This window comes from Pan paniscus, chromosome 7 (genome assembly GCF_029289425.2).
Source record: "Pan paniscus chromosome 7, NHGRI_mPanPan1-v2.0_pri, whole genome shotgun sequence".
Classification (NCBI taxonomy): Eukaryota; Metazoa; Chordata; class Mammalia; order Primates; family Hominidae; genus Pan; species Pan paniscus.
In genome coordinates this window covers 16,602,149-16,619,251 of record NC_073256.2, presented here as the reverse complement: position 1 = coordinate 16,619,251, position 17,103 = coordinate 16,602,149, and the positions used below count along the sequence as shown (strand labels likewise).

Genomic DNA, 17,103 nt, shown 5'->3' with positions numbered 1-17,103 from the left:
TCACCCCACCCACTGTCTACTCACAACTCTCACCCCACTCAGTGTCTCCTCACAGACCCCTCACACCCCACTTAGTGTCTCCTCACAACCATCACCCCACTTAGTGTCTCCTCACAACCCTCACCGCACTCAGTGTCTCTTCATAATCTTCGCCAAACTCAGTGTCTCTTCACAGACCCTTACACACTCAGTGACTCCTCAAAACTCTCACCCCACTCAGTGTCTCCTCAGAGACCCGTCTCGCCCCACTCAGAATCTCCTCACAACCCTCACCCCACTCAGTGTCTCCTTACAGACTCCTCACCCAATTCAGTGTCTCCTCACAGACCCCGCACCCCACTCAGTGTCTCCTCACAGACTCCTCACCCAACTCAGTGTATCCTCACAACTCTCACCCCACTCAGTGTATCTTTACAACTCTCACCCCACTTAATATCTGCTCACAACCCTCACCCCATCAGTGTCTCCTCAGAACCCTCGCCGCACTCAGTGTCTCCTCATAACCCTCACCCGACTCTGTCTCCTCACAATCCACACCCCTCAGTGCCTCCTCACAAACCCTCACCCCACTCAGTGTCTCCTCACAAACCCTCACCCCACTCAGTGTCTCCTCACAACCCTCACCCCACTCAGTGCCTCCTAACAAAGCTCACCCCACTCAGTGTTTCCTCACAAAACTCACCCAACTAGTGTCTCCTCACAAACCCTACCACTCAGTGTCTGCCTACAACCCTCACCCCACTCAGTGTCTCCTGACAAACTCTCACCCTACTCAGTTTCTCCTCACAACCCTCACCCCACTCAGCGTCTCCTCACAACCCTCACCCTATTCAGTGTCTCCTCACAAACCCTCACCCCACTCAGTGTCTCCTGACAAACTCTCACCCTACTCAGTTTCTCCTCACAACCCTCACCCCACTCAGCGTCTCCTCACAACCCTCACCCTATTCAGTGTCTCCTCACAAACCCTCACCCCACTCAGTGTCTCCTGACAAACTCTCACCCTACTCAGTTTCTCCTCACAACCTCACCCCACTCAGCGTCTCCTCACAACCCTCACCCTATTCAGTGTCTCCTCACAAACCCTCACCCCACTCAGTGTTTCCTCACGACCCTCACCCCACTCCCTGTTTTCTCACAACTCACACGGCACTCGGTGACTCCTCAAAGACCCCTCACACCACACTCAGTGTCTCCGCACAGACCCCTTACCCCATTCAGTGTCTCCTCACAGACTCCTTACCCCACTCAGTGTCTCAATACCCCTCACCGCACTGAGTGCCTCCTCACAGATTTCTCACATCACTCAGTGTCTCCTCACAACCCTCCCCCCACTCAGTGCCTCCTAACAAAGTTCACCCCATGCAGTGTCTCCTCACACACCCTCACCACACTCAGTGTCTCCTCACAAACCTCACCCCACCTAGTGTCTTCTCACAAACCCTCCTCCCACGCAGTGTCTGCTCACAACCCTCACCCCACTCAGTGTCTCTTCACAACTCTCATCCCACTCAGTGTCTCCTCACAACCCTCACCCCACTCAGGGTCTCCTCACAAACCTTCACCCCACTCAGTGTTTCCTCACGACCCTCACCCCACTCCGAGTTTTCTCACAACTCACACCACACTCCATGACTCCTCCCAGACCCCTCACACCACACTCAGTGTCTCCGCACAGACCCTTCACCCCATTCAGTGTCTCCTCACAAACCCCTCACCCCACTCAGTGTCTCCACACAGACTCCTTACCCTACTCAGTGTCTCCTCAATACCCCTCACCCCACTCAGTGTCTCCTCACAGACCCCTCACCTTACTCAGTGTCTCCTCACAGATGCCTCACATCACTGTCTCCTCACATACCCCTCACCCCACTCAGTGTCTCCTCACAACTCTTACCCCACTCAGTGTCTCCTCACAACCCTCACCCCACTCAGTGTCTCCTAAGAAAGCTCACCCCATGCAGTGTCTCCTCACAAACCCTCACCACACTCAGTGTCTCCTCACAGACCCCTCACCCTACTCAGTGTCTCCTCACATACCACTCACCCCACTCAATGTCTCCTCACAACCCTCACCCCACTAAGTATCTCACACAACCCTCACCCCATTCAGTGTCTCCTAATAAACCTCAACCCACTCTCTCCTCACAACCCCCCAACTCAGCGTCTCCTCACCACCCTCACCCCACTCACTTTCCCCTCACAACCCTCACCCCACTCACAGTGTCTCATCACAGACCCCTCACACTCCACTCAGTGTCTCCTCACGGACCCCTCACCCCATTCAGTGTCTCCTTACAACCCTTACCCCAATCACTGTCTCCTCATGACCCGCACCCCACTCCATGTTTCCTCACAACTCTCACCGCACTCCGTGACTCCTTGTAGACCCCTCACACCTCAGTGTCTCCTCGCAGACCCCTCACCCCACTCAGTGTCTCGTCACAGACCCCTCACCGCACTCAGTGTCTCCTCACAACCCTCACCCAACTCAGTGTCTCCTCATAACTCTCACCCCACTCAGTGTCTCCTCACAATACTCACCCCACTCAGTGTCTCCTCACAAACCTCACCCCATTCAGTGTTTCCTCACAAACCCTCACCCAACTTAGTGTTTCCTCAGGACCCTCACCACACTCCGTGTTTCCCCACAACTCTCACCACACTTGGTAACACCTCACAGACCCCTCACACCCGACTCAGTGTCTCCCCATACCCCACTCAGTGTCTCCCCATACCTCACCCCACTCAGTATCTCCACAGACTCCTTACCCCACTCAGTGTCTCCCCATACCCCTCACCCCACTCAGCGTCTCCCCACAGACCCCTCACCCACTCAGTATCTCCACAGACTTCTTACCCCACTCAGTGTCTCCTCAATACCCCTCAGCCCACTCAGTGCCTCCTCACAATCAACACCCCACTCAGCATATCCTCACAAACCCTCACCCCACTCAGTGACTCCTCAAAACCTACAGCCCCACTCAGCATCTCCTTACAACCCTTACCACACTCACTGTCTCCTCACAACCCTCACCCCACTAAGTGTCTCCTCACAAACCCTCACCCCACTTAGTGTCTCCTCATAACCCTCACCCCACTAAGTGTCTCCTCAAAACCTTCACCCCACCTAGTGTCTCCTCATAAACCCTCATCCCACTCAGTGTCTCCTAACAACCCTCACCCTACTCAGTGCCTCCTAACAAAGCTCACCCCACGCAGTGTCTCCTCAGAAACGCTTACCCCACCTAGTGTCTCCTCACAACCCTCACCCCACTCAGGGTCTCCTCACAGACCCCTCTCCCAACTCAGTGTCTCTTCACAACCCTCACCCCATTCAGTGTCTCCTCACAAACCCTCACCCTACTTAGTGTTTCCTCATGACCCTCACCCCAATCCATGTTTCCTCACAACTCTCACCGCACTGACTCCTCTCAGACCCCCACACTCCACTCAGTGTCTCCCCACAGACCCCTCACCCCATTCAGTGTCTCCTCACAAACCCCTTACGCCACTCAGTGTCTGCTCACAACCCTCACCCCACTCAGTGTCTACACACAGACTCCTTACCCCACTCAATGTCTCCTCAATACCCTTCACCACACTCAGTGTCTCCTCAATACCCTTCACCACACTCAGTGTCTCCTCACAGCCCTCACCCCACTGAGGGTCTCCTTACAAACCTCACACATCCCACTCAGTGTCTCCTCACAGACCTCTCACCCTACTCAGTGTCTCACTACTCCTCACCCCGCTCAGTGTCTCCTCACAACACTCACCCCACTCAGCGTCTCCTCACAACCCTCCCCCAACTCAGTGCCTCCTAACAAAGCTCACCCCATACTGTGTATCCTCACAAACCCTCACCACACTCAGTGTCTCCTCAGAAACCTCACCCCACCTAATGTCTCCTCACAAACCATCCTCCCACTCAGTGTCTGCTCAAAACCCTCAACCCACTCAGTGTCTCCTGACAAACCCTCACCCTACTCAGTGTCTCCTCACAACCCTCACCTCTCTCAGTGTCTCCTCATAAACCCTCACCCCACTCAGTGTCTCCTCACAACCCTCACCTCATTCAGTGTCTCCTCACAACCTGTACCCCACTCCGTGTTTTCTCACAACTCACACCACACTCCGTGACTCCTCACAGACCCCTCACACCACACTCAGTGTCTCCACACAGACCCTTCACCCCATTCAGTGTCTCTTCACAAACCCCCCACCCCACTCCACGTTTCTTCCCAACCCTCACTCCACAGTGTCTCCTCACAACCGTCACCCCACTCAAAGTCCCCTCACAAACCCTCATCCCACTCAGTATCTCCTCACAACCATCACCCCACTCAGTGTCTCCTAACAAACCTCACCCCACTCACTGTCTCTTCACAACTCTCACCCCACTCACAGTGTCTCATCACAGACCCCTCACACCCCACTCAGTGTCTCCTCATGGACCCCTCACCCCAATCACTGTCTCCTGACGACCTGCACCCCACTCCGTGTTTCCTTGCAACTCTCATGGCACTTGGTGACTGCCCACAGACCCCTCACATCCCACTCAGTGTCTCCTCAGAACTTTCACCTCTCCTCAGCATCTCCCCACAACCCTTACTCCACTCACTGTCTCATCACAACCCTCACCGTACTCATTGTCTCCTCACAAACCCTCACCCCACTCCGTGTCTCCTCAAAACCCTCATCCCGTCTTGTGTCTTTTCACAAACCCTCATCCCACTCAGTGTCTCCTCACAACCCTCACACCACTCACTGTCTCCTCACAGACCCCTCACATTGCACTCAGTGTCTCCTCACAGACTCTCAGCTCACTCACACTCTCCTCACAACCCTCACCTGCTCAGGGACTTCTCACAGACTCCTCACCCCACTCAGTGTCTCCTCACAGACCCCTCACACCCCACTCAGGGTCTGGCATCGTCTCTTTCACACTCACCCCCGCACCCTGCCCACTGGTCTTCAGCTCAGGCCGCTGTCTTGGCTTGGGCCACGCGTCCTCAAGGTCTCCTGACTCTTCTGGTCCTGAATCACTCACACTCCTGTTATGATTCCTGTTTAGTCCCTCATCTGCTAGGATGCATTTCCCCTGTGCTTTTCCCTTCTTTTCCTACTTTTGGTTTTTGGCTTCATCACTACACTAAGTTCTCAGAGTGCAGGATCCAAGTCCCTCTCACATGATGTGTCCTCACCAGAATAGGTACCCCACATGCAGTGAGGGCCCCAGATAGTAGAGGACTGGCCAGCATGTTATCCTATTGAGCGCCTCATAGGACTGCCAAGAAGGTGTTCAGCCATGAACCCCATTCATAACTCCTGAGCATGAAGTGAGGCGGGTGAGCTGGACAGCATGCATAGGAGAAAGCGTAGATCCTCTGTTCCTGGTAAAGGCTGTCAACCACCCCCCTGGATGTGTGGCAGCCCAGATCACATGGCCCCAGTGAGCACAGACAGGTTAGGAGTAGGCTGTGATGGGAGAGACTGAGATCAGACAAGACCCCTTCCTCGCATAGCTGGAGGACGCAGTTCTGATGATCAGCCTCCTCCGAGTCCAGGCTTTCTTACAGAGTACACAAGGATGGCAAGGGGATTTGCAAGGATGAAATGCAGTGAAACACACCAGGGACCGGGCACGGGGCCTGCACAGAGCATGCACACCCATGAGTGACAGTTGCTCAACAACTGTCTCCAAGCTCTGTTGACACTCCATCCCGTCACTCCTGTGATGCTGCTGACAAAACTAATACTTCAGTCATCGCTGTCCAATTCCAGTGAAATGTAAGCTTCCTATTTCAGCCTGGCCAATTATGAACAGCTCGCAGGTATCCCTTTTCATCTCTTTTTAAACCTGGCCAGTCACTAAGCATTTCTGTGTTGTTTTTCTTTAATCTGACAATGCTCTCTCTTGCTCTATCTGCCTACCTGTATCAGGGATCTCCCCAGATCCGTGGATTACACATATGTCTGCCTATCCATCCTGGTGTCCATGATTTGCACCTCGCTGCCCATGTGGGAAACAACTCCCATCATCCCAAAGTATCAGCCCCTGCTGCTAAAGGCCTGCAAACTTGGTGCTGTCACTCTGGTTCCTCAAGTTTTATCTTCCTTTTACCCTAAGACAATCCAATGAAAACCACTGATTTTTTCCCTTCTGCTACTGAGTATCAGATTTTTAAGAAATGCATTATATTCAGATTTAATTAGTTACTGAACATCTGTCATTTTCATCTCAGTCTCAGGTAGCTACATACACATACTGACCATACAAACCCACACTCTGTCTCTGTGAAAGTAAAAACTGTGTGACTGACTCCCATGAAGAATGCAAGTTCCTCCCCTTTCTCACAGCTACACTCAGGGTCAGGGGTGCTGTCCAAAATATTTAAGGACCAGAAGGGCCTGAGTCCAGGCCACAGCTGCTGACCAGCGTCCCCCCAGACCCTTGCTGAGCCCAGCAGTAAGCCTCTAAGTGCTGGGCCAGGAACCTACAGTGGAGGGCCCGAGTGGATGCAGAGTTTGAGACAGCAAATATTTACCAACCAGCATCAAACATACAAATATTTAAAAACTAGCACAGCTCTGCTGGTCAACAGCCCCTGTCAGCTCTGCTCATCTCACCTGCTGCTGAGATAAACCCTCGGGCATCGGGGTCAAGATGGCTTCCGGGTGCTTGCAGTCAACATCAATGAACAGATTCTGTTCTTCCTCAAGAGAAGATCTGTGATCTTAAAAAAAAGTCAAAATGCATGAATTTTACATTGAAATAATATATTCACAACACTATAGTAGAGTAAAAAAAAGTCAAATACATATTTTGTGTAGACCTTTCAATTTTCCATGCTTACTTGACACCCAGCTATTATTAAGTTGAATTTTTAACAAATCCAATAAAATATTCTTTCCAGAGGGTAATACAGTATTTGTCTGTATTTGAAATTTTCAGTATTTAAAGTTTAACTTCAAAAGGGAGAGGTGCCATTTGAATAGCTAGATAGCAAAGTGGCAATATTTTGGAATCTTAGTGTTTTACAATATTTCATAAATTAAATATTTTAGTTTCTTAATCTATAAAATATCACAATCAGAAACAAGGAAACACAGCTAAGAATGGCTAAAAACAGTCATTGAAAACTGAGGTGAGTCAAAAGTCATTGAAAACTGAGGTGGCACTTAGTATATTTCTTGTGTCTCTCTCACTGGATGCCTTAAGAAGCACAGCTTTCCAAAACTCAAACAGTTTAAACAAAAACTAAATTCACAGTTGGGCATGGTGGCTCACTCCCCTAATTCCAGCACTTTGGGAGACCGAGATGGTAGAATCGCTTGAGCCAAGGAGCTCAAGACCAGCCTGGGCAACATAGCAAGACTCCATCTCTACAAAAAATTTAAAAATTAGCCAGGCATGGTGGTGAGCACCTGTACTCCCAGCTAGTCAGGAGGCCGAGGCAGGAGGATCGCCTGAACCCAGGAGGTGGAGGCTGCAGTGAGCTGTGGTCGTGCCACTGCACTCCAGCCTGGGCGACAGAGTGAGACCCTGTCTCTAAAAAACAAGAAAACGCCTACATTCATTTTTTAAAACACAGCTAACTACATTAAAGCATCCACAAAATGGCTGGAAATCAGAAAAGCACAGGCACTTTTAGAGGATAGAAACCTGCGTTTTTCTAGTTCAAAGATCCCAAACCCTGGCTGCACAGAAACATCTATCTAAGGGGCTTTAAAACCTACTGATGCCCAGACTTTTCCCTCAGAGATCAACGGATCAGCCAGGGAAGGAGGGCCTGGCACCAGCATGTTTTAAAAGCTTTCTAGTTAATTCTTAGGTACAACCAGGACAAAGAACGAAATTCTGTCCAAGCCTCTCATTTTATGGCTTAGGAAACTCGGGTTGGGAGGTTAGGGATTTGCCCTTTTTTTTTTTTCTTGAGATGGACTCTTGCTCTGTCGCCCAGGCTGGAGTGCAATGGCGCGATCTCTGCTCACTGCAAGCTCCGCCTCCCGGGTTCATGCCATTCTCCTGCCTCAGCCTCCTGAGTAGCTGAGACTACAGGCACCCGCCGCCATGCCCGGCTAAGTTTTTTGTATTTTTAGTAGAGACGGGGTTTCACCGTGTTAGCCAGGATGGTCTTGATCTCCTGACCTCGTGATCTGCCCGCCTCGGCCTCCCAAAATGCTGGGATTACAGGCATGAGCCACCGTGCCCGGCCAAGGATTTGCCTATTAAACTGCCGCACCTCTCCAACTGACCCCCAAAAGAATACCCCTAAACCAGAGACAAAGCACGACCTGCTCCCAGGGCCTGAGTCAGGGCTTCTCAGACTGTCCCACACACCCAGTCCCGGGGGACTCTGCCAGCCTGCAAATCCTGGCTCAGGGACCTGGCGTGGGCTCCAGGTGGGCAGTTGTGATCAGCTCCTGGAATCTGGGCTCCAGTTGGGGGGTTGCTGCTGGTGGCAGACACACTCCTTGAGGCAGTGAATGTGACCCCAAATCCCAACTCCTCACTGGACAGAGCTGCCTGTGCTTTCCAGGGGCTGTGTAAATATGGCCACCTCCTCAAAGGCTGTCCTTTGCTGCCCTGAGCACCTCATGGCACCTCATCAGGGCACGATACTACTGCACATTTTATTAGAATGCACCTGCCCGTCTCCATCACCAAATAAACCCCTCAGGGATGCTGACAGCTTTCCCCCACCTTGTCTGAGATGCCGAGGGCTTCATTAGGACTGAAAGAGGAAAAGGCCTCCTGAGTTACACCATGTCATACCAATTACACATAGTATCCGAGGCCGTTCCTTGAGGGAAAACGTGACTGTAAAGTCCCTTCCAAGTACAGATATTAGCAAATGCTACCCATGTCCTAGCACCAGACAGGCACGTTAGAAAGCTGGAGAAACAACCAGGAAATGCCAGGTCAGAGTCACAGCGACCCCTGTATGACAGTGAAGTCTCAGTCACCCTCCCGTAACTCGACCTTAGGACATCCGTGCACAAAGGCTCCGAGAAGTCTCCTCGGACGGTAAATGACCCCAGCCTGCTGCTTGTTGCCGCCGTGCACGACACCTCCACACCAGCTGCCTTTTCCACACGTAACTGCACAGACCACTGCGCCTTCGTTAGATGTTTAGAAAAACCTGGAAATTCTGCTGTCTACTCCAAATCTCCCCTCACCAAGGAAAAGATTCCTGAAATCCCAGTTCAGGACGCTCACGACCTCAGTCCCTGCGGGACCATGCCCAGGAGGGCCAATGTGCTATAAATACAGAGTCCAATGCCAAGAATCCACAGTGACAGAGGCCCCTGCACAGCCCTTCCTATGTCCAGCCAGTGATTCTCAATGATTCTCAATGAGTCTCTGCTGCTGGGCGCCCTCGGTCTAAAACGCCACCCCTGCAGGACGGGGAGGCTGGGGTCAGCAGGGCTGATCCAGACCCAAGCACTGAGCAGGCTGGTGCTCCCTAAGGCTGTGGGAGCCTGCGCGGCCGCCCCCCACCCCGAGTCCTCCCCACAAGATGTGGCCGCCCCCCCATCCGCGTGTCCTCCCCGCAAGAAGACCCGCAGGCACGGACCCTGTGCGATGAGAGACTTGGTCCTGATGAAGGAGCGGCCCCTCTTCACGGCTGCCCTGGTCCTCTCCAGCCCGTCCTTGGTGCCGTCCTTCGCGGCCTTCACGAGCTTCTGCATCTGCGACGGAGAGGGAGATGTGAGAACGGGACGGCGGCAGAACCCACCTGCGACTTTCATTTGCCTGTTTTAAAAGAATACTGTCAAGTAGTCTGGTTCTTGTGAGCGCATGTGTCACGTGCAGTTCTGGGCTAGGTTTTGTTTTGGTTTTGTTTGTTGGAAAAAAGGAAAAAACAGACCTTAAAAATACAGCCCTTCCTGGACATGGTGAAACATGTTCCCTGCCCCATTTAAGGTATTATATGTGATCCACTCACACAAAGAGCTACGTGGGGGTCACAGGTGAGTCACTAACATGCACAAATGTCAAACAACTCGCCTCGAATTAAATGGCAAAACAACTAACTGCAGACGCTCACAGCTTCAGTTCAGCCTTTTAACCTCCCCGGGGCTTCCCACCGCACCCCATGTGGGGGCATGGCCAGCTGTTGACAGGGCCGCCTCACACGCATGGTTACACGGACCCAGCCCTAGCCACGGGGCTGAATGCAAGACCCTGGCAAATGCTGCAGACACGCACGGGACACACCCGAGGGAGGGTCGGGGTGCAGCACGCTGCGGATGTCAGACTCGGAAGCCAGGTCCCCCTGGCCTGGGGCTCCCTGCCTCCACTTCCTCGGCCAGAGCTGTGCTGGACACTCGGCTGCCTAGACTCAGGGGCGTCTGAGGCGTCTCCTGCCATCTGATTTCTTATTCCTTAAAAACCCAACATCTGAGGTACTGGCCACTGGACGCTGAGTGATTTCGTCTTTAAAAGATGATCTCTTATGGTACAACCGATGTCCCCATCCCACGGACCTCTCAAAGGGACCAGCAGTGCAGCTGAGAACCAGGCTCTCCTCACTCTGGGTCACACCACCGTGTGAGGAGCAGGGCTGCTGGGCACCAGCGTGCAGACAGCATCGCTCTAGCCCTGGCCGTGTCTGCCTGCCCTGGACTTCCAAACGCCTGAGGGCTGCCTTCCTGAAGTGTTCACCATGAACACCACACAACACGCACGGCCTCACACCCGCGTCGCCTGCCCCAGACCATCTCCATCACTTGCAATGCTGTCCCCCATCGACGGCGTTAACATCACGTCCCCCGTGGGCTCCCCTGCTCCTGCATCTCCCAACCCCCCATGGGACCATGTCCTGCTGCCATTTCCTTGGCCCCTGCACCCATGTCCCCTGCCTCCCGCCCGATGCCGCAGACAGCCCTGCCCGCCTGCGCGTTTCCGTCCTGCACAGCCTGTCCACATCCTGCTCTTTCTCAACCCCAGATTTGGGCTGTGAACCCTTGGTTTTCAGCCAGCCCCATCAGGGGCCCCGGACAGAGTATCAGAGAACTGCAAACTGACAAACTGGAGGGCCGCCATGCTCCCTGAGCCCCAGAGCAGGTGAGACCCCGTGCAGAGCAGGTGAGACCCCGGGTTCCAGGTCACAGCCTCGGCCAGGACTCCCGGCTCTCAGGGCTGACACAGGGGTGTTCTCACCAGGGGAAGCGAGCGTGCTGGGCTCAGCCCTGGCTGCCTCCCCAGCCTTCCTTTCCCACTTCCCACAGTGCCCTCACCTGCTTCAGCCAGGGCACTCCCCGTGTCTGTGAAAATCTCCAAACGTAGCTCACACACCCCTCCCAAGGTTCTGATGGTGCCCTCCACTCCTCAGAAACCCCGCCACACTGCCTGCAGCCTCCGGCAGGTCCCATCAGACACCCTGCAGGGGAGCCAGCCAGATGCTGGATGTGAGGGGGTAACGCGGGCTCCCAGGGGGCGGCTGCAGCTGTGGCTTCTGATGGCCCAAGCACAACAGGGCGGATGAGCCGGCTGCTCCAGAAGCTGTGTGGAGTGCATATCCCTTTCCAGTGAGTGCCACTCAACACATATGAATGATCACAAAATACCAGCAGGATAAAAGGTCCAATTGCAGGAAACAGTACTTGACAGTGCCCTTTTAAAAGACATCGCTCAAAACAGACTGTCACGACACTCAGGTCCCGCAGTTCTCAAGCATTCCGGTCTCAGGGGCCCTGGACGCTCTTAAAAATTATGGAGAGCCCAAATGCCTTTTGTTTACCAGGGTTTTATGTATCAATATTTACTGCATTTGAAGTTAAAACGCTGAAAAATTTTGGATATTTTTATAAATGTTCATTTAAAAAATAATCAACCTATTACATGTTATCTTAAATAACATTGATGAAAAATTGCTGTATTTTCCAAAACAAACAGAAAGTGGCATTGTGCGTTTCTGGAAACCCCTCTCAAGTAGACAGCCAGATGGCATTCCGCCAGTGGTGAGGCCACAGCTGTGGAGCCTCCAGAATGTTCCTGGGTTCCCCGTAAGAGGGAGAGAGTGAAAGGCACAGAGCGTCTCAGAGTCCACGTGAGCCCCAAAGCGTCGGGGGATTCCGGGAGCCCCGGACCACCCTTTGAGAACCGCTGTTGAGACAGCAAGGACCGACCGAGCCGCGCGGTTTTTCTTTACTGCCCAGCCGGCAAGTGGGGGCAGCGGCCGGGGGCAAGACTCTACCTTCAGTTCATGCTTCTGCCTGAGCTGCTGAATCTCCACCACGCCCACCGTGCTTGCCATCAAATCTCTCATCTTTTTCTCATAGTGCTCCTTTAAACGGGTTAGGTCATGAGAAAGCTACAGCATAAAGAGACACAGTCTTTTCACAAAAAGGCTCTTTTTGGTTCTTTGGGACAATTTTACATTGAGAGGATGCTGGCAGCGTCTGCAGTGGCACATCAGGCCTGTCCTGGCTGGGGGCTTCTGGGACCACACGCGAGAGTCCCCATTACTAGCCCAGTTGGTCCTTGAGAGATAAATGCACAAATAGTTGGCTGGGCGCGGTGGCTCACCCCTGTAATCCCACCACTTTAGGAGGCGGAGGTGGGAGGATCAATTGAGCTCAGGAGTTCAAGACCAGCCTGGGCAACGTGGTGAAACCCTGTCTCTATTAAAATTACAAAAATTAGCCAGGTAGGGTGGTGCGCGCCTGTGATCCTAGCTACTTAGGAGGCTGAGGTGGGCGGATTGCTTGAGCCTGGGAAGTGGAGGCTGCAGTGAACCCTGATGGTGTCACTGCCCTCCAGCCTGGGAGACAGAGTAAGACCCTGTCTCCAAAAAAAAAAAAAAAAAAGAGAGATAAATGCAGAAACGAGTTAAACATGGCATCAAAAGACAGACACTATCCAGACACCAGGCTAGAGTCTTCTCTGTGCTAGACAGGAGCAAATGCACGCACACAAAATATCTGTGAAATCATTCGTTTACATTTTGGTGGAATCAAAATTATCTAATAAATAAAAATACATAAAATCATTTTTTATGTTGGCATCCAAGCAAAAGATACTTGTATTTAAACTGTACTGAAAGTGACATATTTTGGGGATGGCAGCACGGATTTTCAAGGGTCTCCAACCTGAGGTCACTTTCTCTCTAACTGACGGGACTGGGGACCCCCTGGATCCTTCTCCGTGTGGTCACAGACACTTCAGATGCACGTGGCTGAGGCCCCACTGCTCGTTTCGGGGCATTTCTCATGTCACGGACAGTTTAGGAAGTTTTTAATAAAATTCGAGATTTTTTGAGATGACTTTTGAACAACATGTAGTTTTATTTTGGTTGTTTTTAAAATGTGACCATTTGAACGAGAAAACGTGGTGCTGCCTGCAGCACTTCCATCCTGGACAGGCCTGACCCACGGGCGCCCTGTCTGCACCCCGCACAGTATTCCCACCCCCGGTCCAGGCCACTGTCCTGGCAACATGGAGGTGTAGGAGAGGCTGGAAATGCAGAGCGCAGCGCTCCCGGGTTGTAATTCTGCACCACAAACCCACTGTGTGCTGGCTTTCCCCAGCTCCTTCGCCCAGCAGGGAGGGCTGCTGAACCACTGGCACTGCCCGGAGAGTCAAGGGCTCCTCTGGGATATGGGTCCGCTCCAAGGCAAGGGCAGGGTCTCCTGAATTACTACCAAGGAGTGACTACTAATGCCTCTCGGCTCCTCAGTGGCCTGGCCCCTCTGTCCACAGCCCACCATGAAAGCGAAACTGAAGAGCATTTAACCCACGCTCCCAGGCACACACCGAGCCTCCATCTGTGACGTCAGAGCCCAGCACTCTTCTTAAATCTCAGTTTAAATCAAGTGTCTGACTCAGCTACAGCAAGCTAAATATCACCTTAGTTATCAGCTGTTAAAAACTACAATTGCAGGCCGGGTGCAGAGGCTCATGCCTGTAATCCCAGCACTTTGGGAGGCTGAGGCAAGCAGATCACAAGGTCAGGAGTTCGAGACCAGCCTGGCCAATATGGTGAAACCCCGTCTCTACTAAAAATACAAAAATTAGCTGGTAGTGGAAGGTGCCTATAATCCCAGCTACTTGAGAGGCTGAGGCAGGAGAATTACTTGAATCTGGGAGGTGGAGGTTGCAGTGACACGAGATCACGCCATTGTACTTCAGCCTGAGCGACAGGCAAGACTCCATTTCAAATTAAAAAAAAACCCGAAAAACTACAATTGCAGCTTCATCGGTTGTTTAAATCGCAGTTGTAATGATGACGGTGGCAGAAAAGATCTAATTCCTGGAAGAACTTGTGAATGAAACTGGGTAGGTGAGCTGACCGCCACGATCTAGTAGATTCTCCTTGAGTTTCACGACCCAGGTTCACAGAATATGAGAACTGTAGGCAGCCCATAATCACTTGTAAACCATAGGGATGTGGCAGCTAGGTCCAGGAATGAAATCTCCGCTTACTGGGGGTTACTAGGGGACCAGAGGGATAACACCGGTTATCACCAACTGTCACTATGGCGGGCATCCGGTCACCATCTCTATCAGTAACACGGGACTCGCCGGCCTCAGACGAGGACTGCGTGTGGCTTCCATCTTAGCCTCACACAGAAAGTACACAGACATCACTGTAGATGAGCACAAATCTATCCTTTTACAAACAGTCAAAAAAAACTCTAACAAAACACCGGTGGCACGGCCTGGCACCACCAAGGCCTGGGAGGTGCCTCAGCTGAATGGTTCCCAGGTTCCATGACTCACAACCACCCAATTCCAGAATTCACGCCTAACAGCTCTGACATCCCACCTCACACCCTAATCTCAAGACTTTTCCACAAAAAAAGTAAAATAAAAATTCCCTATAAGAAAGGATCATCCTGCTGGGTGTGGCGGTTCACACCTGTAATCCCAGCACTTTGGGAAGCCGAGATGGGCAGATCACCTGAGGTAAGGGATTCGAGACTAGCCTGGCCAACATAGGGAAACCCCATCTCTACTAAAAATACGAAAATTAGCTAGGAGTCGTGGCAGGCACCTGTAATCCCAGCTACTTGGGAGGCTGAGGCAAGACAATGGCTTAAACCTGGGAGGCAGAGATTGCAGTGAGCTGAGATTGCGCCATTGCACTCCAGCCTGGGAAACAGAACGAGACTCCATCTCAAAAAAAAGAAAAAGAAAAAAGAAATGATTGTCACAGGTCAGTTTAGAAGCTTTTGTCCCTTAACATCTTCTATTTTTACATCTTCCTTTTCATGCTGAACATGCTAAAGTTCAAACCTCACTTAAAGCAAAGTGCAGATGTGCTGTGTCTTAGGGAACCCCGATCCCATCTATTCAGTGTTCCGCAAATGGTGCTACGTGCAAAGCACATAATACATTAAAACACAAGCAATTCAGAGAATAACTACTTTCTTATTCAAGGTGGTGAGCTCATTTAAGACCTTTTAAGTGGATTATAGAAGTTTAATTTCTCCATCTTTCCATGACGATACTTAACTATATGAAACAAGAGACGTCTTCTCCTTTGCCAATATCTTATGCTTTCCCCAAACTACTTATTAGCATCTTAACAAATCACTATGAAGTACTAGGTGGATCACAATCATATTCACAGCCCCCTGTCCGTGTTAACGCGAGAGAACCATCCCTCACATATGCAGGGAACACATACTTGCTTTTTGTGGTTGCTGCGCAGGAAGGACCTGGGAATCCCATTCTTGCACTCCGAGTCACTCTGCTCTTCGTAACTTTCAAATTCACTCGAACTCCATCCGTATTCCAAGGAGCTGTTTCCACCTTCATCCCCATTCTCAACATCATCATAAATCATTTCATCTGAGTGCATAAATTCCAAAATGAAATTAAAACTTTAGAATTCCACGTGGGCTGTTTTGTGCCTGTTTGTTTGTGGTTTTACCAAATCATCTAGAGCTGGGGGTGGAAGGAAATCTGAATCATGCTGAGGACCCTGCGGAGCCCCGGGCTTGCTCCATGGAAGGCACTGTGCAGCGCCTCCACCACCTGGGCAGGGCCGGGGAGGCTGGGGAAAAGCACTTCAGGTGTTTCTCACAAGTGCTCCTCCCCCATCTGTACCCCGAGGATCACCTGGCTAGGGGCATCCGCCACAGTCATGCCAGATAACTTGTCAGCCTTAGAGAACTTCCCAAGAAGAAAAATCTTCCTTTATATAAACTTACAGGATGTTTTGAAAATTAGACAGAGAGAAATGGTGGACAGATGATAGGCATGTAGATGGACGGTGGATTATAGAAATATGGGTAGGTGGATGGATAGGTGGATGATACAGATATTCAAGTACCAGCACTAGCAAGAAAATACACATAGATTTTTAAATTTTCAATGCTGTGATGCTAACAAGACTTTTAGAGAATGAAAATGACATTCTTCAAACTCCCAGAAGATGAGTGTCTCTCTAACTCTTTTATCAGTCACACAAGCATAAATGTTTCTTTATTTTACCTGGTTTCTTAGATACAAATAATCTCCATGCCTTAAAAATATTAAATTTATTCTTTATGCATCCACAATCATTCACTGTAACAAAACTTGGCCTTAAAAATCCTTAGTAATTAAGCACTGAGGAATATATACATCTCAGCACATAAGTAACATTCAAAGCCAACACTTGCTTTCACTGGAAATGCAAAATTAGACATGAACTTGTCACTTACAATCCTTAGATATTTCAAATTACCCTATCCTTGTAATATTTCTCCACTGACTACAAAACAGGTCCTCCAAATGTCTGATTAAAAGTTCTGGCAGGTCAACAGCAGCCTGGCAAAGCCATAAAATGCGTGAAATGAGCTCACTTTGCAGAAGCTGCAGCGCGTTCTGTGTGCCACGGACAACGATCACCACCCGGGCATCCGGCAGTCTCAGCAACTCAGCTCAGCGGGTGATGGGTCAAGTCCTTGCACAATTGCCTGAAATTTGGGGCTGGGCATCATCCTGAGAGCTCACCCACATGCCCAAAAGCCAAGAGTCATCCTGAGAGCCTACCCACGTGCCCAAGAGCGGAGGGGCTACAGCCTATACCATGTACTAGGGGACTCAGAGAAAAGCACCCCTACGCTCCCCAGTGTGTGTCTGCACTGTTCCTCCAGCCT

At 51.2% G+C, this 17,103-nt stretch overlaps 1 protein-coding gene across 9 annotated transcripts in view; it reads right to left on the bottom strand.

The window, feature by feature from the left end:
- The window catches only part of ARHGEF10 (Rho guanine nucleotide exchange factor 10), a 159,794-nt gene that overhangs the window by 83,007 nt on the left and 59,684 nt on the right, over positions 1-17,103 (bottom strand). For 5 of the 9 annotated variants that reach the window (XM_034965566.3, XM_063606628.1, XM_063606630.1 and 2 more), the window contains 4 exons: positions 15,645-15,808; positions 12,210-12,326; positions 9,585-9,699; positions 6,634-6,740 (listed from right to left, as the gene is read on the bottom strand). In XM_034965566.3, coding sequence (XP_034821457.1) covers positions 6,634-6,740; positions 9,585-9,699; positions 12,210-12,326; positions 15,645-15,808 — 503 coding nt within the window. Of the gene's footprint in view, positions 1-6,633; positions 6,741-9,584; positions 9,700-12,209; positions 12,327-15,644; positions 15,819-17,103 lie in introns of those variants that run through there. The other 4 variants (XM_055107279.2, XM_063606632.1, XM_063606631.1 and 1 more) reach the window with 2 other exon arrangements.